Below are 23,861 nucleotides of genomic sequence, written 5' to 3'. Positions count from 1 at the left end.
CTCCAGGCTCCCTGTCTTCATTATAAAATTTGACTTGGAGTTTTTCAGGAGACATAAAATAAGTTTGTGACTGTGTTGATCCATTTATCTTCAGGGGCTGTTTATTCTATGGTCCTCCTGGAACAGGTAAAACCTTGGTAGCTAGAGCTCTAGCTAATGAATGCAGTCAAGGAGACAAAAAGGTGGCTTTCTTTATGAGGAAAGGAGCAGACTGTCTCAGTAAGTGGGTTGGTGAATCTGAACGTCAGCTTCGACTCCTTTTTGATCAGGTTAGAAGAAAATACATATTTTTCATATAATTTCTCTCTATGTTGGGTTTTTTTGTGTTCTAGGCAGCCAAAATTATTTGCAATTGAAACTAAATACCTGTTAAGTTTCCATAGATCGGGCAGGATTTGTTCAAATTACATATTTAGATGAAGAAATAGAGGAATGCTGAGAACAATTTTTCTTGCTCTGAAAACTGAGAGGAAGAAGTCTCTCAACTTGTCCGTTAATGAAGCAGACAAAGTAGTCTGAGTAAAAATTGATAAAAATATTTAAATCTGCGAGTTTGAATTTGGCTGGCATGTTCAAGATGAATGCTGTGTAGAGGAGGATGCAGGATTACATCTGCTGTGTGTATATTTTAGTATCCTTATTTGGCTTGGAAAATGATGGACAGAAGAGAGCGTCACATAAAGCAGTGAAATGTAGTTGCTCAAACAAAAGCTGTTTTCAGACACAGATGTCTAAACAAACAGGTTGTGAGCAGATGAGATACTGTTTTCTGTAACTGAGTATAAGGTGTCTCAGTTTGTCTTGAATCTCTCCAACACACAGTAAAACTGATACACTGGTGCCATCTTGCTTATTCAAAGGAGAATGCAGTCTTTTTTGCTTTGAAACAGTACTGTAGTTGAAAATTCAGTTTTATTTTCGGTCTGTACACTTCTTACAAAAGTGTATGTGTTAGTTTAGCATGTTAATGCTTTGTAATAAAAACAAACTGTTTTCAATGTTGATGGATAAATTATGAATTAACAGTGAATTTAATTTTTTTTTTTTTTTTTTTTTTTGCATACCAGGCATACTTGATGAGACCCTCTATAATCTTTTTTGATGAAATAGATGGCTTGGCTCCAGTTCGTTCAAGTAGACAAGATCAGATTCACAGGTAATTTTTCTCACATGCTACCATTATCTTGGTATATGCTACATTATCTTGGTAAACTCTTAAGTGTAATTTTACTCAGTTCCCAAGAAAGGTTTTTGCTTTTGCGTAAGCCCACTTACACTAGAAAGGACAGATTGTTGAGGTTTTTTGGTGTTGAAAGTCATCATCTCAGTTCTTCAGACAGGCTGTAATTTGCTGGGAATCGAGTTGTAGTGGAGATTACACTTCAACCACCTTTATTAACTTCAAGATTTCCACAGCCTTCCCTTTGGTTGCTGGTTTTGTACTGTAAACAGATTGTGTGTTACCAGCCCAATAGAATAAACAGTTGAAAAACATTTTATTCTAAAATGATGAATTTTATGCTCTATGGATGAACTGGACACCCCTGCCCTTTTGATTCTGGATGGAGTGATGTGCAAACGTACCTTGAGTTGCTGTTGTGTCTTTTTTTTAAAACATATTTTTACAAGAGTTTACTGCTGGCTGAAATTTTTCCTGGCTGCCTTCAATCTCAGTTTTGCTGCACTTTTTATGGCAACGCACTTGTATCTTTCATGTTACAGGTGGTGGCATTTGTGTGTACATCTCCCTCCACTCAACAGGAGGGAAATTTTGGGGCCAGCAGATTAGGAAGTTACGGGAACATGTGGCTTTGTCTTGATGCACCTTTCTTCTGCCTGGTGCTACAGTTGCTCTAAACAGGACGATGCACACACTGTTAATGGAAGAGAACTTTTCAGGGCTGCAGTAAATGGCTTCCTGAGCTCGCATTCTCCAAAACTTTTAAAGGAGGAAATTTGAATTTGATGTAATTCTTACTGGAGTCATAATACTAAGTGTAATACAGATTATATCAAAAGGTTCCTTCTTGCTTTGAGACTTGAAACAGTTATGGAACTGATTTTTTTTAACTTAGCTTTTTTCTTTGAAATTATGAATGTTGCAGTTGAAAAAGTAAAAGTTCTTGCAGGGTTCCCTATACATTCTTTTTTTGAAAACTCTCTTTTAGCTCTATAGTGTCTACTCTTCTTGCCCTCATGGATGGACTGGATAATAGAGGTGAAATAGTTGTAATTGGTGCTACAAACAGACTGGATTCTATAGATCCTGCACTCAGGAGACCTGGTCGCTTTGACAGGGAATTTCTTTTCAACTTGCCTGATCAAAAGGTAAAACTTACAAAGGAGATTTATTAATAAACGTTTCTAGCATATTAAACGTTTGAATGCCTGACAACCAAGCTTATGAAATAAAAATACGCATACTTACTTTGTAAGAATGTTTAATTTTAGGAAGACATTTTTAGTAAAAACACGTTGTATACATAAAGTTGTATTGAACTTCAAATCTTCAGAATATAGTTAAAACTAACCAGAGAGGTGAATTGTTTGCATCAAACTGAATTGCTTAAAAATTGCTAAAAACTGTGGTTTTGTATAGATTTATATAATGAGTCCTAACTATTGGGGTTTTGGAAGTTATGGTAAGAGAAAATAGCTTTATTATCATGTAGACTGCTAAGCACATAAAAATTGTACATGCAAAGCCAGACGTTACTATATTGGCAACAGGAACATTTCAGTTCCTTGTTCTAGACTTATATAAACTCAGCCATAATATTTCATTAATTTATATTTAAGATTAAATTTACTTTGCATATTGATTGGTGGATTCTATAGAATTTTAAAATGAAATAGTTTTGGAATTCATGTGTATGTACTATGCTACTCAGCAATAAATTAATTGGTGAGGCATTTGACAGTAGAAGCTGCTAATCATAGGTGCAGCAATTAAAAATTAAATTATAAAATTATGATAATTCCTAATAGAACGTGAGTTTTGATCATTTCATGTATAATAATGTTGTTGATTAAACAGTGATTAAAATGTGTAACTGGTATACTGAAAAAATTACTGCTTATGTATGAAATCAAAAAAGAAGGGAAAACCTTTGCTCTTGAGAGACTTCTGAGTGCTAAGTTCTCTTTTATGTGTCTCAGTGACATGTCAAAAACAGGTAAAACAATTTTATATTCACATGAATAAATATTATTTTTGTTTAAAATATTATGACATGGATTTGTCTTGCTAATTTTGATCTTTTTTTTTTTATTATTTTTTTTAAAATCAGGCACGAAAGCACATTTTACAAATTCATACCAGGGATTGGAACCCCAAATTGTCAGATCCTTTCTTAGGAGAACTAGCTGAAAAATGTGTTGGTGAGTGTTACGATGTTAGTACTTTTACTATAGATGCTTTCTCTTCTGTGTAAAACTTTGAAAGTATGTTAAATGTTTTTTTATTATTTTATTATTTTTACCTTTCTAAACTTCCGTACTTTCAACAACATTATTTTTTTGTAATAACAAAATATGCTTCTGTCGTACTAAAACACGAAGTGAGTGGCTAGTAGTCGTTTGAAAATACAATCATGTTTCCTTTCTGTAATATCACTGTCCTTATATAGGATGCATACCCTCAAAGAGAAGCCAAATGAAGTGGGAATTGGAATCTTTAGGTAGACTTCCCATTAAAATAGTGTACTACAGAAGAGAGAGGGAGACTTGGGGGTTTTTGTCTGTCTACTTATGGAGGGAAACAAAAATCATTACTTCGGGGTTTTTTGTGGTGGGTGTTTTTTTTTTCCTTCCCCCCCCCTTCATTTTTACTGACTGGCATGCTATCCTCTGACAGAAATCCAACAAACTAACCAGCCTTTCTAAAGATGAATTTTTTTCCAGATTGCTAGCAGAACAACCCCAAAGTGTAGATACAGGCAGGGGGGAAAAAAAGCACCACACCATGAGTACATTAAATATACCTTTGGAGTGCCCAAAGACCTGCTGTACTGAATGGAGGATGGTTGTTCAAGATAAACCTGCTGCTTAAAAGCTAATCAGAAATAAACGCAAATATTTTTATAGTGAATTTAACAGAGGAAATGACCCTAAAACACACATCACAATCTCTTCTCAACAATTTGTCATGCAAAGATACATCCTCTGTCAGTCATCTGCTTGGACGAGCACTACAGTTCTCAGAAAAAGGACAGTCTCAAATATCTGTGCATTGGAATCCATCATCAGAGAAATAAGAACTTTAAATTGAACATCAGTCCATTCAGTCAGCTACAGTACATCCGAATTATCCTCTTCATCCACAGGGACATCTATCATCGAAGCAGCATCCCTCCGCTTTTGATGCACAAAGACCTCAACATCTTCTGGTGAGGAGAAAACATAACTATCCAGCAAACTCCAGTTTAAGCTTTGCCGGGTATAAGACAGCATGTGCCAAACCCATTTCATGTAAATTCTGCTTGATTTGTGCAAAGACGTGGTGCTGCTTAGTGGGAGAGAGGGGAATAGATGGGATAAAACCCAGTTGTTTCTTTGAAAATTAACCATATTTTTGCGTTGGGAACACAATTATGTATTTTAAAATTTGAGACCATAGGGAAAGCCATTTGTAGGTTTGATTGGAAGATGTTCTTTGTGCTCAGTAAAGCCTGTCAGTTCTGTGGAAAAGTCAGCTAACAAAAAGAAATACCCTTTTCTGTTTTCTTTGGCTTTCCTACTGTCCAACTACTGCACCTGATTGTCTCCATTCTGTATCTTGGAATTTAAATGTTAACCATACATCCAAGATTAAAACCTTTTGACTATTACAAGGACTTTTTAAAACAGCTGAAGTAAGACTGGTTTATCTTCTTCGTCTTGAGATTGCCTCATCATTTCTGTAAGTGAAATCTGCAGCAACTAATTATTTAAATAGACTTTCCAAATTCTTCGTGGCCATTGCAAATCGAACTCATTGGCGTGCTTGTCACATATACTGGTCTGCTATTTCCTCTTGTGTGCAGGTTTTCTTTAAAAACAACCAACCAACCAACCCCCCCCCCCCCCCGCCCCAACCAACACCCCCTTTTGCCCAAGTAAAAGCTGCCTAGACTCAACAGGCTTTTTGCACAGCATGGTTTATACCTCTCTCCAGTTCAGCAAACTTGGCAACACTTAACTACAAGCGTGTGGATCCTAATGAAGAAAACTGCTGAAATACTACCAAAATAAATGACTTTGGGGAAGCAGGTGTATGTGCAACTCAGAACTTTTTAAGATCCACAGGTGTAATTATAAAGAAATTAGGAGGGAAGAGCCCCAGGACTTGCAAAAAATAGGTTATTTCCTGAGGGTTGATTTTTGTCCCAGGTGTTATGGATTACATACCTTTTAGGAGATTTCTATGTATGTGAGAATTAAAGAACCCACTCCACTGAATGGGTGCATGACTGCAATGTGTGTGAGACAAAGTGAAAGAGCTTGGGGAGAGCATGAAATTGCTCAGAAGACCACACACTGATGTCTTATTAGTACCTTCCATGAACACAAGTAATTATTATGTTTTTTCTCCTTACTGGAGATGGGCCCCAGATATCCTGAACTCTATAAATCCTTTCTTATCTCTTGTGCTTTACTGCATTGTTCTGAATGATAACTTTCTGTAGGTAGAGAGACTGTTACATATTAACTCAGTCTTGTAGGAAACAAAACATATTAGCAACCGAAAAAGTGTGAATTCCTCCTTCTGTCATCTTGCAGATGAATCTTTTTACGATGTAATAAGGGTTATTTAAATAATGTTAAATAGAATTATAAAGAAGCAAACCATCACACTCAAGAAGCTTGTTAAAAATACTCTTATTCTGTGCTTATTACTGCAGGAGCATTTTGTGGCAAAATGGTATTTTGTTAGATTTTTCTTTCCCATTCTAATGTAATGATGGAGGGGGAAGTTTTGGCATTAGTGTTCATGTTTTTCACAATTTTTTTAAAAAACATAGTAGTTATTTTTCATTTCTGTCATCATGCTGAGTTGTTCGCGAACTCCCTTTCCCTGCAGTCCATTTTAGGCGTTGTAGGCAGTTGCACGACAAAAATTGGGAGTAGTAGTCAAGATTGTTCACCTAAGCATTTCACCCAGTTCAGTAGCAGTTTGTTGTAGGTTTTTGGGGTGGATATTAGGCAGAAGAAATTTTAAAGAGAACATAATTTCTGTACAGTAGGGGTGGAAGAGTATGGATTTAAAATTCCAGTGATCAAAGCGCATTCTTTGAAAACCTACATGGGAATCTACTTGTTTGCTGTCCTGCTCTTTGAAAGTTGTAATTCGAAAATGTTTAGCAGAGTGTGGTGGTGATGGGTAGAACAAAATGAGCTACCTGACAAGAATACTTGTTTTGTGCCAAGTTAAGGTGTGCCAGTACATTTTGCCTGCCAAATTGAACATCCTTTGTGAGATGCTTCAAAAATGGAAGTAAATGCACCAAACCTTGGTTTTATATTATAGTGTCAATTTGGGCAAAAATAAATTCTGGTTGTTTACTGTTGGCATGATACATTTTATTTTGTTTTGACAATACTTTACTCATGTTTTTCTTCCTCTTAATCAGTGTGCATTTACTTCTGAGAAATAAAATGCTCTTTAATGTTTCACAAGATACAAGATTTTTGCAGTTTTCCTGTCACTGAAATGGATGTACAGTATGCACAAGAGAGTCCCCAAAAAGAGGCACCAATTATTAGTCTTCAAATGTAATTGCTCCTGAGAAATGAAAAGTAGAAATGGAGACTAATTGTGTATCTGATCACCTGAGAATTTAATTTTAAAAATAGGCTACAGGCTATTATTTCCTAATTTTGCAATTCTTTGGAGATGTACAAGCGGTGATTAAAATGACTGTTAGAAAGTGATATTACAGCATTTATTAAAAGAAAAATGGGAAAGGATATAGCTCCTGAGCTGCTGAATCTTTTGTCACAAAGATACTAAACTGGTTTTTAAGGTGACATGCGTTCAGGGTGCTATATATCTCTAGCACATCTTTGATTTAAGCTTTGGTTTAGTGCCCCCCAAAATTTTTTGTTTAATCCAGTATGCTTGTTAGGTGAGAAGTGGACCAGTTTAAATGGGAATGTGATACCTGATATTGAAAGAATAAAGCAGAATTTAGAGGAAAAACCTTGGTTTTGATTTCTCTGATGCACCTGTAGCTACTCTGTAATGGGTTCACATGATTGATGGAGTGTGACTGCATGGTTTTGGTTTCGTGATGAGGGTTAGTTAAAAAAAAAAACAAAACCAAAACCAAAACCTTAGTGCTGAAAATAATTAGTTGCCTATTCATTAATACAGTGGATGTATTTGAAGATATTTCAAATGTCATGTGTATTTATTTCAAGGTAGCTTGTGAATGTGAATTGCTGCATACTTTTTAGATAACAGTCACAGTATGTGCTCATAAAGTTTACACAATTATAGCTACTAACCTTTTTATAAAATTGGAAAGCTTAGTTGAAAAGTTGCAGAAGGAGTCTGATATTTATGGTGATCTTTCATCTGTGGGGTTTTTTTTTGTGGTTTTTAAAAATTATTTTCAAGTATATATGAGAAACTTGGGTGGAATTTGAAGTCTCAGCTGATTTAAGTCATCTTTATAGCTGAAAAGTTGGTATCTTTTTTTATTATCCCCCCCAAATTTATGTGTGAAAAATGGGGATGGGAAATTGTCTATCTTCCGTATTAATTCCTTTCTTTTTTATTTTTCAACACTGTGTATGGAATCAGCTTTGTTCCTTGTCGCTGTATGGATCTTGTTAAAATACGTGTGCCGGCAGCACTGAAAGAACATCAGAGGATAGAGAGAAACAAGGCAGGCTTCAGTTCTGGGACTTGGTGCTGCCAAAAGACCAATGCAAGAATGGAGTAGTAGAAAAAGTGCAAATGGTGCAAGACCTGGTGGGGAGGAGAAAGTCTGGTTAAAAAAAAGTTGATCGAGTATAATTTAACTAAGAATTGATTAATTAGCTTCTATAAACGCTTCATTGCAAAACTGTGAACTTTTATGTGGTTATACCTCAGTGCAACTTGTTTTCCTATAATTCTCTAAGAGAGTTTTCTCACTGGAATAATGTTTTACATTTTTTTGAAGGGTGGAGCTGTCATGCTACAAAATACAGTGGCATATTAATGTCTCTTGCTGAGAGATAGGAAAAATTTGAAATTTAATTTCTAGCTCTGGGGAGAAACCCCAAACCATTAGACAAAAAGACAAAGAGGTATTAAGTCTTCCAGTATTTCATAACTATCAGATCTGTGTTTTTCAGTAATGATGATTAAGCAATTATCGGTAGCCACCTGTAGATATTGATGAAGCCAGGCTAAATTAAAATTCTAATGCTTTTTAATAGATTTTCTACTCTTTCAGTTATATTAGTAAAATTATGAAACACTAAAAAGTCTGAAGTGTTTTTCTTGATAGTAAAAGTTCACATTTTTCCAAAAGTCCACAGTATGCTTTTTTAACAAGAGATTTCATCTCTTCCATGTTCTACTCATGAAACATTTTTCTTTATGTTGCTCATTTTGTCGTCTGTAAAAGTTTAAAGTCTGTGATGTTCATCCAGTATAACAAAATTACTTGCTATTAAAAAACATATTCGTGTAGAGATATTAAAGTAAAAAAGGAGGAGAGGGGCTAGCCTGTTAAAATTGCACACATACTTTAGACAATATTAAGGAAAAAGAAAGAGCGATGACAGACCTATAACCCTGGGCTGAAAATACACTATATATCACACCATATAGTGAAAAAGTTGGTCATTTTAATCTCAGTGTGGAATTAATTTCTTACTATATTTCAATATACCTGTACATAATTTCTTGGTACACAACACTGTCACTGGATTATGACCTGATATCTTTTGGCAGATGCTTTGTGGACCTTGACAGTTAAGTATTACTGATTGTTTTTAGCTTTAGGCATGTTTGAAATATATGTAGCACAGCAATGCTATTTCATGGAAGATACTTCTGTTTTTGTGTGCACTAGGGTACTGTGGAGCTGACATAAAAGCACTTTGCACTGAGGCTGCCTTGATTGCCCTGAGACGACGCTATCCCCAGATTTATGTGAGCAGTCAGAAACTACAGCTTGATGTTTCTTCAGTAGTTCTCAGTGCACAGGATTTTTATCATGCAATGCAGAATATTGTGCCTGCTTCCCAACGTGCCGTGACATCTTCAGGACATGCGTTATCTCCTGTGATCAGACCACTGTTGGAACGTACCTTCACTAACCTTCTTGAGGTTTTACACAAAGTGTTTCCTCATGCTGAATTTAGCCAGGGTGACAAAAGTGAAGGTATGTGGTTTGGGTGTTTTTTTTGCAAATGCTGTTTCAATTTGGAAATATTTCAACTGGCTTTCTTGTATTGCTAGCCTTAAACCTGATGTGTATTTGGTTCAATGTTTTTAGTACGTAAATACAATTAGCTTGGATGTTGCATAATTATTTTTGGTGATTCAAAGTTGCTGTGGAATTTAATGAACTGACCTATATAGACCAGGATCCCATAGGTGTGAGTGCCATCTGAAAAAAAGGAAAAACCCCAAGTAATTTACAGTTTCAATATGAGAAATAATGGGGCATAATCAGATGGCAGAACACAAGAAAACAGTGAGATAATATTGCTCAGTGTGTTAGGATCTGAAATTGGTGCTCCGGTCCTGAGTATCAATTAGCAATTCTTTGCTTGTTGATGGTGCAGAAGCAGGCTGCAAAGGAGTGCCGTGGGGAGCTTGCAGCTCAGCAGGTGAGACTGTGGTTAGCCAAGATACCTGAGCCTATGTAATGGTCATCTACTGATTAAGGAGAAAGTCCTGAGGCTTCCCTCCCCTTGAACTGGCCTGATGCACTCTTGATGCTCTGAGTTGATTCTGCTGGCTTAGCAAGTGGAGAACTATTTGCTGTTTTGTCAAGTTAGCTTTTTGCCAAATTAGTGAGTGAAATCAACTCACTAAGGGGTCAGATGTATGCCAGAACCTTGCTGCAATGGGAGCAATGTGAGTGTATTGAGGAAGCAGGGAATAAGAAGGAATGCAACTGAGTGTTTTGACTGGCAGTCAGTCAATATGTTCTGGGTTTTTTTACCCAGCTGTTCTCTGAGATGTACTTTAATAGTTACCCTGGTCATTTCTTGGAAGTTAAATGTTGAACAAGATATCTTGGTTTTGATACCTACTTACTCTGGCATACTATTTTCTAGTGTTCTTACCTGGGATCGCTGCCCCCTCGCTGCCCTCCCCCAACTATGTAAACAGTACTTGTGGTTGTGTGTGATTAACTTGAAAATAGCCCAGTCATAAAGCAAATCTGTGACAGCTGTGACTTTCTTTTCATTCTTATTCCAGAGCATGCTTTCAGGCTGCAGCCCAGGCAGCTTAAGCTGATGCTGGCTGCTGCAGTTCCTCCAGCCCAGCTGTGCATTTTTGCTCTATCCCTTGCACTTACTTCAGTACGTCAGGCCCTTTGTTAAACCATTTTAGCCAGCAAACTCATCCAAAAATGATGTATTTTTGTCGGGTTAGTTTTCTGCTGTGGGATAGCTGGAGGTTTTAACAATTGTTGGAGTTGGCACGAGATGGGGCCTGGGAGCATGTGGTGGTGGGTAGGGGGAAGTGAGCTGGCTTGCAGCTGCAGTTAGATCATATTAGGCTCCCTCGATCGTATTAGGCTCTCGTAATGAAAGTTGTTTAAGATGCTTAAGTCTCCCTGTATACTCTTAACCTGTTGGTAATGCCCAATTTGGAGATTGTCATTATTGTTGAAGAATTGAATTAGACGTCCTTGTCTCTGTTGTAAAGTTCTGGTTCAGAATATTTTCTTTGGTTACATTCTTTACATTCCTATTTATTTCTGCTCATTATTGCTAACAAAGTCAGTTTGGAAGCATTCATTGGGTTAAATAGTAGTTTTACTAGATAATTCTGCTGCTATGGCTACTTTTAAATGTTTGTAGAGAATTGATTTTGAAGATATAAGAACTAAGGTTTCTTTTAAAGTTTCCTCTATACCTGAGTTTTTCTTCTTACCCCCTTAAATCCAAGAAAATACTGAATAATAAGCTTAATCTGTGTTAAAACCAGCAAAATCCACTTTCACGTACAATGATTTTTAAATGTAAATACAGATTACACACTAGAGCTTCAGTTTTTCTTGAATTCAGAGCCAGGTATATGGCAGGTGCTTACTGGTGTGCTTAGAATCTGCAAATCTAGTTTTCTACATGTCTTTGCAGTTTCTTGTAATTCAGTGACTCAGATGCTCAAGCAAACGATGTCACAGAGGCTTGATGCTTGGGATTAAAAGATGGGCTGCCTTTTTAAATAATTACATATTTTAGGAAGCAAAAGCTGTGTCCAGTGCATGAGCACAGAACATACCCTATGGGTCTACATTTGGTATAGCAAAAATTCTGCCTGTTTAGGGACTGCAGTGAGCCGAGAGTCAGGATACCTATGGCCAGTTGATTTGAAGGCCTCTATCCTTGCCCAGAGCTAAATGTCCAGCAGTTTCTGACCTGCTTTTTCTTGCTATGGACTAGCTTTTGGCCACTGTTTGGAGTCTGCAAGCCTTTTTTTTCTTTGCCCCCTGAAGAATGAACGTCAGGTGTGTGACTGCATCATGGCTTGCCAAGGGATGTGGCACGTCCTTATCCGATACCAACAGAGTATTATTCCTGCCCAGCCTACTCAGAATCCAGTTTCTTATATCACACAGCCAACTATGGGAACCTTTGTTGTCTCTAAACGGTGTTTACTGGGACTGTATGTCTAGATGCATAACCCTTAGATGACGTCTCCGTCCAACACTTAACACTGCCTTGAAGTTGATTCCTTTGTTCCGTGGTGGTGGTTTGATCAGTGTAGCAGGACCAGTGCCATGGCTTTACGTAAATCAGGCAAATCATGTGTGTTGTATATTTGAGAATAACACTTGGATCTACCTGTATTTCACACTTTCATTTCACAGCAGTCCATTTTTCTAAGTGGCTGTGGCCAACTTAAGCTACTGTTAGGATGTCTGGTGGTTGCCCTGAGCAGCAGTGTGCTGCAGTGACTCTGGGCTGCTCTCAGAAATGCTGCCCATCCATTGCAGAGCATTTTGCTCCTCAGGAGACTTGGCTTCTGCACTGCTCTTACTGTACAGCTGAGTGCCTGTGACCATTTTCATCCCATTGTTGCAGACTGATTTCTCTATGGGAATGAGAATGAGAATGAGTAGCTTGCTTAGAGTAACATCAACTAAACTCCTTTCCTGGGCCATATAAAGATCATGTAGCAGTTTATTTTGCATTATCAAATTGCAGCAGTCTACTCTTAATCCCGTTGCAGCTCTGGTAGCTAATGTAGCTGTACCTGAATCTCAGCTGTCAACTGGTTGTTTTGGTTTAGTGCCATATTTGTATTTTTTGCAGTATCTTTTGAATGTAATCAGTCTTTTAGCTTTTTGGTTTTGAATGTCTATACAGAAAATACTTCAGTTCATTATGCTACTATGTTAGCAAAGGAATTAAAATAGATTAAGGTACAGTATATGAACATGGAATGAATTGAACTGATTTTGATAAAAAGCAATTGGATATTCTTTGGCAAATTATCAGAGGGTGGAAAACAATTGTTGATCAACATACATTATCTAGGTAGTCGTGCTGAGAATAATTTTGGAAGAAGTGTACCTGTAAAAATTTGGGCACTGAGAACAAATAAATAAGTACAAAATTCTATATAGTCTGAGGAATTACAGATTTTATAACTTTATCCTTGAAAAACCTCTAGGTAAAATAAAACCAAAGGAAGCATTTCATAACAAGTTAAACATTTGTTGTATTCATGAAGTTGTTCTGCTTGATGGTTTAAAAAAAAAATTGTAATTATGATTAGACTTCTACAATATTTAATTTGTTTTGGTTTTTGAAGTAATAAGTACTTATTATTCTGTGTTCTGATATTTAGACAGTTTTAAGTCATTTTTTCTACATTTGAAAATGTGTTACAATTTACATGAAGAAAATTGTAATGTCTTTTCTTGTTTATTGTGTGTGTACTTAGAAATGATAAAGTTCTAATTAATATATTTCTTGAAACAGATGTACCAAGTCTAATATTAGATGATAGCGAAGATGAGAATGCTTCATCAATTTTTGAGACGAGCTGTCACTCAGGATCACCAAAGAAACAGTCATCAGCTGCTATACATAAACCCTACCTTCATTTTACAATGTGAGTGTTTCTCTGAATGCATATAACCAGATAGATAAAACCATGAAATTCTTACATCAGGAGAGGTAACAAAGATGATGTTTTGCTTTGTGGTGGCAATGGTGTTCTGTAACAGAAACATGTAAGTGTATGGACAAGAGTTTTAAATATGTGAATGGTCTTAGGAAGGCCACATCCTAGACACAGTAATCAGAAATATTTTGCAACAGACAGGTGTAGCTTAGAAGTAAGGATGTTAACACCAATTCTGAATTGTAACAAGCCATTTTGATTTGAAAGATTAAGAACTCAGAAGAGGGGTATGTAGGAATATTTTTGAGGGATTGTTTGCTTTTTCTTGGTCTAAAGTAGTGTTGAGCTTCAGTGTATGCAGCTGTTTGGATGCATTACATAATTAATGCATTCAGCATTTCTAACATCTTTTTTTCATTGTTTTTCATGGAAAGTTTCGGGAAAATGGGAATTTAGAAAGTGTGTGGAATTTGGATGAGTCTTTCCTGTATGAATTGGACTGGCTACAGTAATTAACAATAATAAACTAACATTTCTTTGTTTTGTATTAAGAGTAGTTTTAGACTACTTTATGTGATGGGTTCTGCAGGGAGTTTGCTAATTAAAGAAAATGAGATTAGGAAAACTGTTCAGTAGTAGTACTGTTTAGTAGAGCCATCTTGTGGAAAACTGCTAAAATTTTTGTGCTAAGGAGTGATACTAGAACAGCATTTACGGAAATCTAAGCTTAAAGGTAAGGATTTAAGTTCAAATAGTTTGAGGTACATAGTCAAGTATTTTAATGCCAAATTTAAGCTTTTGTTGTGAGGGTGGGAGGGGGAACTCAAAACCAAAACAACAATATATGTTTATGTGGAGGTGTGTCTAAATAAAATAATCTTGAAGAGTATGTTTATTTTTGTAAAGTATGTAAGCCTCCCTTAATGTATCTTTCTGAGCATTTTTGATTGCTCTCTGTGTGTGTAATCTCCACCATCAGAAATGAAAAGCCAAAGGTCAGCAATGTTCATAGCAGTTACAAAATATTTAACCTGAAATAAAACCAGCCAGTCTTGTTTCACTGCCCGAGCTGATTGATACGCAGATAAAAATGCCTTAGTGAGAGAAAATGCAAATTAATTAAACTTCCTTGTTTCATAATCAATTTTCTATAAATGAAAAAGACAGTTAATGGAAAAACGTAATGCTTCTCTCTTCATGTCTCACTCATCCCCAAAACAGGGCAAAAACCCCCAAAACAAACAAATAAAAACCCCAAAATCCTTGTATGGACTCCTTAGGATATCTTCTCAACAGCAAAAACAAAAAATAAGTTTACCTTTGCGGTTTTTCCTTTAAAATCTTTCTTCCGTCTGGAAATCTACTGAATAGAAGCCTATGAATATGCTAAAATAGAAGATGAATAGTGATTTTATTCAATCCTACTTCAGGTTCTATTTCTTAAACAAAGTATTGAAATGTTAGGTGGTTCTTGGAAATCCTGGGTAGCGCTATAAGGGATGTATGTGTTGACCTGGGATTCCTGAGGCTACTGAAGAGGTGCTTTGGTAGTTAGGACGCAACTAGACATGATTAAATAGATATCTTCACTGGAAGTCCATTAAGTCTTTTTATGTGATCAGGGAATTGTTTTTAAATAAACTGCTTATCATCAAAGTTTTCATGAATTTAATATGTGCATAGCTTTGCACAGATGAGTTTGAATTAAATTGTTGTGAAATCAATTAAATTGTTGTGAAATCAAAGAATATACAAATCTCGGGTTATTGAGACTTGGAGTAGTGTTGAGGTATATTAGACTTAGTTGAATCTTTTAAGGGTATTGTAAACTATTATCCATTACTGAAGGTCTTTTGAATTCTAAAAATATCTTATTATATATATCCATCCTTTAGTAACATCAGCATGTTAATTGTATTTTGTAACTGTTGTTTTGCTGCAGGTCAGCTTATCACCAGCCAACCTCTTACAGACCAAGATTACTGCTATCTGGAGAGAGAGGTTCGGGTCAGACTTCGCACCTTGCTCCAGCACTATTGCACACTCTTGAGAAATTCTCTGTACACAGGCTAGATCTGCCAGCACTTTATTCAGTCAGTGCCAAAACGCCTGAAGAATCATGTGCACAGGTGACATTTCAGATTCTCTTGTAATGAGTAAATTATGTAATTCTGGAACAGGATTAGTTGCATCAATATAAAGGCAGCTAACTGGAATGTAACTTAAAAGTCAGGTTTTCATAGGCTGCTTCTATTTTCATGTTTAAAAGAAAGGGGTCTCTAGAGGGTGATTGAGATCTCACTGCTGACTAGTGAGAGTAATTACATTTTTAACTTACCCCCTCAGTCACATACCTAATGTCAAGTAAGCTTAATCTGTGTATTTGGTTCCTGATTTTCATTTTATTAGCTTGTGTATGAATTGGTGTGCTGTGGTTCTAGGTTCATTTACTTAGTTTAAAATGTTTTAGGTTTCAAAACAGTTTGTGGTGGATTTTGCATGGATTGCAAACCAGTTTAATTTTCATCCTCATTGTTCAGTCTTAGCAAGTTTTTAAAACGTACATGACAAGTAGTTGTTTTTTAGTCTCCCTAGCACATTGACGTAAAATAATTGAATGACACAACTAGCAGCCACAAACACTTGTTTAGAAAGCCTTTATCATTAGATAATTTTATGTTACTGGAACATTTGTATATAAAATCCCACAAACATGAATCATTTTCTAGTCCACAAGAATTTTATTACTCACAAGTGATAACAACAATTAGTTTCTTAGTTTAAATACTGCTGTTTCTTTTAATTAGATCTTTCGTGAAGCTCGAAGAACAGTACCAAGTATTGTTTACATGCCTCATATTGGTGATTGGTGGGAAGCTGTCAGTGAAACTGTGAGAGCTACTTTTCTAACTTTGCTGCAAGATATACCATCTTTCTCCCCTATATTTCTACTGTCTACCTCTGAGTCAATGTATAGTGAATTGCCTGAAGAGGTAAGTTTATTGTGGAAGGACGCATTGTTAGAGAGGTGTGTGCTCTTCAGAATGTTTTGATCATGTAAAAAACATTGGTTTGCACTGTTAATTTTCTAACTTAATTTAAAATATGTCGAACTGAAAGTATAATATTAATTAAATTTGTAATTTTCTTTAATGAGAGATGTACGTTCATATTACTGATTTTCATAATCGCCATGCTACTTTGCTGAGAAGACAAAATCACTCATTTTGTCAATTGTTCATTTTGACAAATTACTCCAGTGTAATTAAATGCAGATTTAGTCTAAAGGCCTAACCTTTAGCTTTATATCCTCTGAGGTTAAGGATGGGGGAAGGGAGTTGCTATTTTTTCCTTCAACATTTTCTTTGATTTCTTTTTTTTCCTTTTTTCCTCCTGCCCATTCTCTTCTTTTCACTGCAGAGATGTCCATTGTTAGGATCATGGGATACTGCAAGTTTAGTTACTACAGAAAATTCAGTGATAATTACAAGTATTTGTTTTTCCTATGCTGCATACACAGCTTTGGGTGGAGTTTATTATCTTCTCTCCTGTGGCTAATTTTGAAAAGTTTGTGGCTAGAGTTTTAATACGGTCATTAATCATGTATTTTTGAGTGCGGGCTCAATTTTCATATGCCTTTTTTTTTTTTTAGGTGAAATGTATTTTCAGAATCCAGTATGAAGAGGTTTTTTATATTCAGAGACCAAGTGAAGAAGACAGATTGCGATTTTTCAAAGGGTTAATTCTTGATGAGACAGCAATGCCCCCACCAAGAAGGAAACAGGCTGGTAAACCAAGTTATAGTAAACTCAATAATAATGTGATCTGAATGTTTTCTTCTGTGGTATTTTCCTTTTTAAAAAGGTGTGGGTAAATGACAGTTAGTGTAACTAGCATTTGACAGTGTTAATCAGTGCCCAGAATAAATTTCGTGCATTACAATTACCAGTTTTGGAAAATGGAGAACTGTGGTGTTAAGGATGCAGTGATAGATCGATGAGGCAGATTAAATATATAACGAAATTTGGAGTGACATAATCCCAAGAGCCACTATGATGTTGATATTTCCATTGTCTGACGACTTGCTTTTTCCCTAGCTCTTCGTGCTCTGGAAGTTCTTCCTCTTGCATTGCCATGTCCTGCCCGTGAGCTGTCAGAAGCAGAAAAACAGCGAATGGAGGACCAGGAAGAGAACACATTGAGAGAGCTGCGGTTGTTTCTCAGGGATGTTACCAAGAGGCTGGCAACAGACAAACGCTTTAACATCTTCAGCAAACCGGTGGATATTGAAGAGGTCTTGTTTCAGTAATGTGCAAAAAATGAAGTTGAAACTCTTAGGAAAAGAATACAAATTAAAAAAAGGAAATGGATAAGTTAATAAGAAAAATAGAAGTTTGATCCATGATCTTTCCAATCTAAAATGCTGATTTTTAGCTGGTGAGATAGTCACAGCCTCATCTGTGATGCAAGGAGTTGGAGCATGTTCTTTGGCTATACCAGTGACCTGTTGAAAAACCTTGTGCATTCCTGTCAATTTTATAACTGAATTCAGCATTTAAAAATGCCACCACTCCTATCCCTACCAGTGCTCCTGAAATATTTGAAACCATAAATATAATTCTTTAATAAAAGCTTTTACAACATTGTAATCCTATAGGCATGCTAATATTGGGAAAGTGATCTGTGTTCTATAATATATTCAGCATTAATAGTATTGTTGAATAATTTCAGCAGTAATGCTTGTGGATGCCATTAATCACAGATGGTAGCACATTATAAGGCATTAACTGGTCGATTATGGAGTGTGCACACCTAACTGATGAGACAGTTTGATCTGCATATCTATTTTCAGGTGCTGCTATATGAATAGGATTGTGTTCGGCCTGACTTTGAGATCAGATGCTGGCCCACTGCAAGCTTTGCAAGCTTGCTAATTAAAAAAATAATGCTTAGTTGCTTCCGAAGAGAAGCATCTCTTTTGGAAGACATTAAGAGATGAATGTGGGACATTAGAAGTACAGCGTTGCAAAAAGTAGATTTGCAGTGTAAATTCCATGCAGGATGGAACAGGCGTCTTTTATGGGCCCATGCAGTCCTCTCTTAATTTGAGCTTTGCATAGTGTTCTGTAGCTGACTGTTTTTGAAAGGCTGACAAGAGCCCTTTACCGTGGCAACTTACAGTGTGAGCATGGTCTGAGCAGTAACTTTGTGGTTTTGGTTTTTTTTTTTTTTAAATGAAACTGCTTGGGAGGTCCATTATTGTAGGAAACTCTTCATGCTCGTAGTAAAGGCAGTTTCTTTCTACAAAGAACTTGTGATCTAAACTTATGTGAATAAGGGCACATAACGAAAGAACAAGTTATCTTCCTTGTTTTGTAGATGGAGAATCGAAATGCGAATTTGTTATTTAAAGACTTGCCAAAAACCCTGCTAATATATCACAGCACTAGAAATTAAATGTAATCCTTTTTCGTCCCACCTGGTGTATTTAAACACAGGACTATCCTTTCCTTTTCTACAAGAGCCTGTCTGCTTGACTTTCTGCGAAAATGTGTTAAGTTCATTCCACTCCTACTTGTGTTGCAGACAATGTTGCTATGTGATAAGTCAAGGATTTTCCTGACTAACTCAGCAGCAATGTTTAAAGTTTCCAGTGAAGATTCTTTCTGATGATGTGCTAACAAGAAAAGGAAGCCTGTGCCTTGGCTTTCCAATCACTGAACCAGTTATCATCATGGTTCCATAGAGGGAGACAAAAAGAGAATTTTTGCCACTTTAATTTTTTGTCATAAATTTCAATGTGTATGTTTTAGGAATTAGGTGATAGGCTGCTGTCCACTGAAGTAATGCATTAATGTTAGTTTATGTTGTAATATATTTTTGTATGAATGTCTACAGATACTTTATTAAAAAAAATTCTTACAGAGCCGTTAACGGCTTGATTTGAATATGTATTTAACTCTTCAGTATTTTGGCAGCTACCGTCATACGTAGGTGATTTCAAAAGAAAAAATGTAATACTGTTTCTGAGGCTGCCAGTGTTTTTCATTGATTGTAATCTTAATCACATTGAAACATTCAAGTGTAGCTTTTTTTTCCTTGAAGTAAATAACAAATTCATAGATTTTTTTTTTTTTTTTGGTGAACTTTGTTACAGCAGCTGTGCTGATGCATTTGACTATCAAGCTTGAGCCCCTTATGGTACCATTAACTACATTAAATACTTTTTAGTGTACCCTAGTGGTTGCTCAATCTCCAGTTACGAGCTAAGCTCATATAAGCTGTGAACTCTGATACAAGGCTTTCTCTTTAGACTGCCCTTCTGTACAGTCAGCCGAATGTCTTCAATTGACTTTTTTTTTTGAACAAGTGATTGAAGGAACTATTCAACAGAAGATATTTAAAAGCTGATAATTTGGCTGCTCAGTTTAATGAGAACTTTACCTCCAAGGTGAACAAAATATAGCTTCCCTAGTTTTTCCTAGGATTTTTGCCTTTCTAAACCAAGACAGTGTTATAACACTATTAAAAAAAAAAAATCAGTCTGAATAAAATTAAAAATACGTTTACGTTAAAATGTTTTGCCTCAAAAATACCATTAAATTCATTTTGAAAGATAAATTGGTGAGCTACTGAAGAAGGAGCAGCTTTGGAAGTCCTGTGTTTTATTTAGTCTGATAAAACTTCCTTTTTCAACATAAATTTGTTTAGAAATCAAAATGTTTAGTTAATGTATTAGAGCTAAGCATGTGGAATGAATAAGAGCATAAAGATGTGAAATTGGCAATGTTCAAATGGAATGCATATGGTCCTGTGTCATTTCTGTGTGCTATTTGTTTATAGGTTTCAGATTACCTTGAAGTTATCAAAGAGCCAATGGACCTATCAACAGTAATAACCAAAATTGATAAACACAACTACTTAACAGCCAAGGATTTCCTAACAGATATTGACCTGATCTGCAGCAATGCATTGGAATACAATCCAGACAAAGATCCTGGAGGTAAGGACCTGCTTCGTTTTGGTCTACCTAAACCCATAAGCCTGGTATTTAATCACATATTTGGTTACTATTCAGGCATTTAAATAAACTGCATGCTGTGTGATAATTAGGATAAGCAAGTCCTAAGGGTCAGTGCTTTTAGTATTCTGAGGCATGTGGTGCACTGGGGGACATTGTAAGAGCAGGAGAGCTACAGCATTCAGAGCTGTTTTCTAATAAATGAGGTTTTGTAGTTCCTTTTCAAATTTGGTATCTCCTTTTCAGTGAATAGACTTTGTATATGCAACAAAACCTAAACGTAATTTGGAGAGCTCTGTAGGGAATCCTGCACACAATCTGGCAGTGGCCTGCTTTATTTCCACATCAGCTTAGAACATGAAATTCACACACAGAAATTAAGAACTATGTATTTGGGGATAGAAATAAAATAGGGTTCCTTTTCAAATTTGGTATCTCCTTTTCAGTGAATAGACTTTGTATATGCAACAAAACCTAAACGTAATTTGGAGAGCTCTGTAGGGAATCCTGCACACAATCTGGCAGTGGCCTGCTTTATTTCCACATCAGCTTAGAACATGAAATTCACACACAGAAATTAAGAACTATGTATTTGGGGATAGAAATAAAATAGGATGAATCATAGAATGGTTTGGGTTGGAAGGGACCTTAAAGATCATCTAGTTCCAGCCCCCCTGCCACGGTCAGGGACACCTTCCACTAGACCAGCTCAAAGTCCCGTCCAACCTGGCCTTGAACATTTCCAGGGATGGGGCACCCACAACTTCTCTGGACAACCTGTTCCAGTGCCTCACCACCCTCATAGTGAAGAATTTCTTCCTTATATCTAATCTAAATCTACCCTCTTTCAGTTTAAAGCATTTACCTCTTGTCCTGTCACTACATGCCCTTGTAAAAACTCCCTCTCCAGCTTTCTTGTAGGCCCCCTTCAGGTATTGGAAGGCAATAAGGTCTCCCCGGGGCCTTCTCTTCTCCAGGCTGAACAACCCCAACTCTCTCAGCCTGTCTTCACAGGAGAGGTGCTCCAGCCCTTTGATAATCTCCATGGCCCTCCTCTGGACTTGCTCCAACAGGTCCATGTCCTTCTTATGTAGAGGGCCCCAGAGCTGAACGCAGTACTCCAGGTGGGGTCTCATGAGAGCAGAGGGGCAGAATCACCTCCATCGACCTGCCGGTCATGATTCTTTTGATGCAGCCCAGGCTACGGTTGGCCTTCTGGGCTGCAAGTGCACATTGCCGGGTCACGCTGAGCTTCTCATCAACCAACACCCCCAGGTCCTTCTCCTCAGGGCTGCTCTCAATCCATTCTCTGCCCAGCCTGTATTTGTGCTTGGGATTGCCCCGACCCATGTGCAGGACCTTGCACTTGGCCTTGTTGAACTTCATGATGTTTACATGGGCCCACCTCTCAAGCCTGTCCAGGTCCCTCTGGATGGCATCCCTTCCCTCCAGTGTGTTGATCACACCACACAGCTCGGTGTCGTCAGTAAACTTCAGTAAACTTGCTGAGGGTGCACTCAATCCCACTGTCCATGCCACCGACAAAGATGTTAAACAGTGTCAGTCCCAATAGGGACCCCTGAGGAACACCACTCGTCACTGGTCTCCACTTGGACATCCAGCCGTTGTTGATCGCAACTCTTTGAGTACTACCATCCAGCCAATTCCTTATCCTTACCCTCAGGCAAAGAAGTCAGTTGCAGCTGATTAGGAGAGATTAGAAGGTATTGTCTTGACAAAGTGTGATGGGATGCTTTCAATTAAAATGGAATTTGTAGATTGAAATGCATGTGAAAGCTGTTCACACTCAAAACCAGGGAAAGAACATCTTGTGTACTCTTCGCTAGGGTCGCCTTACAGTGTACATCGCCAAAAGAAAGCCTTTCTGTTAGCAGCTTCCGGAGTCACCAATAAAACAACAACAACAAAAGCACCCTTTTAATGTAGTTGTATTTAATATAAGTGATACTTGGAAATCTGGGTCCATCTGCCAATGTAGTCCAATGCATTAGAAAGTTTCTTATTAAATCTTGTGAAATCATTTTACCAGGTTAAAGCCTGATTTTCTGTATTTTTCTTGCTTCTCAAAGTTTTGTTTTTCTGAGGCATTTGCAAATGTCTCATGTGTGGACTAGATACAGTATAGTCTGGTCAAGTAGTTATGCTTGTTTTTCACATTTGCCTTTTGAACACAGTGCTGGTTCATATCTGTAGAAAATAAACTTTATTTCTTCAATTTATAATGCATTTTGTTTCACAACTAAAAAAAATACATTGATAAAATACAGCAAAAGGTTTTCTGTCTTGATAACATGCTTTTGAGGACTTCTAATGTGTAATTGATGTGAACTAATCAAAGCCCTTGATGGACACTTGGGATTCTGGGTGTCTCTGAAGAGCGCCTGTTTAGAAGATGAGGACTGTGAGACATACCTCCTGCATGTGACTGATGTATGTTTGTGACTGGGCTTTGGGAAAAATTGGCATTAACATACGCCCTTTGTTCTCATTTTTAGGCCATTTGGATCTGTGGGCTTCGTTGTTTAATTCTAAAAAATGTAGCCTGAAGAGGTTTTTTAAGTTTTAGAGCAGGCGTTATGGGACTACAGTCTTCTAAGGTCAGATCTGCGCAGGATCATAAACAACATGAGTTGCAGGTTCAGTGTGGACAGCTTTGGGAACATTTAGTGGCACAAGTTTTCATTGAGCTTGTCCAAAGAGAAAGAATCTTAAGAAATATATGTAGGGAACCAAAATAGGGACATTTTAGTTTTCCTTGCTGTCAGGACTGAGCTGGGATAAATGGATCTGGCTATTTCTAGGTTAAGTTTTGGACTGAAGTTTCTCATCATTGAGTAGGTGATGAAAGATAGTTCTGTCCTCTGCGTTGTCAACAATTGATGATGTATTGCTCTTCTGGCATGCAAGAATTCTTGAGCCTTTGTGTGAATACACTGCTGAAACAGCACATCATGTGTATTCTGAGTAAGCATTACATGCATTCAGATGCATTAACTGAATATTAACCTATAAATGCTCACATTCTTTAAAGCTGGGCATATATGCTTGCCTCTGCTTCGTGCTTGAATTTGAAGAAGAATCATACTGTACCTGCTTTTGTCCCGTTGTTCAGTTGGAAAAGTAGTTGGAGTACCAGACTAGCTGGTTTTATATGCAGTACAGATATTCAAAACTGGCTGCTTTGGGGTTTTTTTTCCTGGTACTTTGCTAGAAAATTTCAGATAGGTTATATATTAAGATAGGTTTTTTTTTTCTTTCCCTCCATTGTTTGACCAGGAAATGTTCTTACAGGCATGGAAACATAACCGTTGTGTGTTAGACATAATAGTATTTGCCTCTTTGAAGCACTGTCTGTGGGAAAGTCTTGCCCGTCACAGGATATGAGGAAAGTTCAATCAAATACTCTTGATTTTTCTTTTTTTTTCCTTCCCCCCCACTCCCCTCTTTCTTTTGCGAGGGCATCTTAAACTTTATTATCTGACCAGCTTTTTAAAGTCTAATACCACAAAATTACATCTGCAAAGA

General features: G+C 37.0%; 1 protein-coding gene across 1 annotated transcript in view; it reads left to right on the top strand.

The window, feature by feature from the left end:
• Positions 1-23,861, top strand: part of ATAD2B (ATPase family, AAA domain containing 2B) — a gene marked incomplete at its 5' end in the record, with an annotated part of 63,095 nt that overhangs the window by 15,107 nt on the left and 24,127 nt on the right. Inside the window, 11 exons of the mRNA XM_009579862.1 lie at positions 95-269; positions 1,068-1,156; positions 2,169-2,328; positions 3,291-3,381; positions 9,051-9,362; positions 13,150-13,282; positions 15,237-15,423; positions 16,102-16,287; positions 16,947-17,082; positions 17,392-17,588; positions 20,138-20,297. Of these exons, the coding sequence (XP_009578157.1) occupies positions 95-269; positions 1,068-1,156; positions 2,169-2,328; positions 3,291-3,381; positions 9,051-9,362; positions 13,150-13,282; positions 15,237-15,423; positions 16,102-16,287; positions 16,947-17,082; positions 17,392-17,588; positions 20,138-20,297 (1,826 nt within the window). The remainder of the gene's footprint in view (positions 1-94; positions 270-1,067; positions 1,157-2,168; positions 2,329-3,290; positions 3,382-9,050; positions 9,363-13,149; positions 13,283-15,236; positions 15,424-16,101; positions 16,288-16,946; positions 17,083-17,391; positions 17,589-20,137; positions 20,298-23,861) is intronic.

This window comes from Fulmarus glacialis, unplaced genomic scaffold (genome assembly GCF_000690835.1).
Source record: "Fulmarus glacialis isolate BGI_N327 unplaced genomic scaffold, ASM69083v1 scaffold26320, whole genome shotgun sequence".
Classification (NCBI taxonomy): domain Eukaryota; kingdom Metazoa; phylum Chordata; class Aves; order Procellariiformes; family Procellariidae; genus Fulmarus; species Fulmarus glacialis.
The sequence above is the reverse complement of the archived record's forward strand: the minus strand, read 5'-3'. Positions and strand labels throughout refer to the sequence as shown.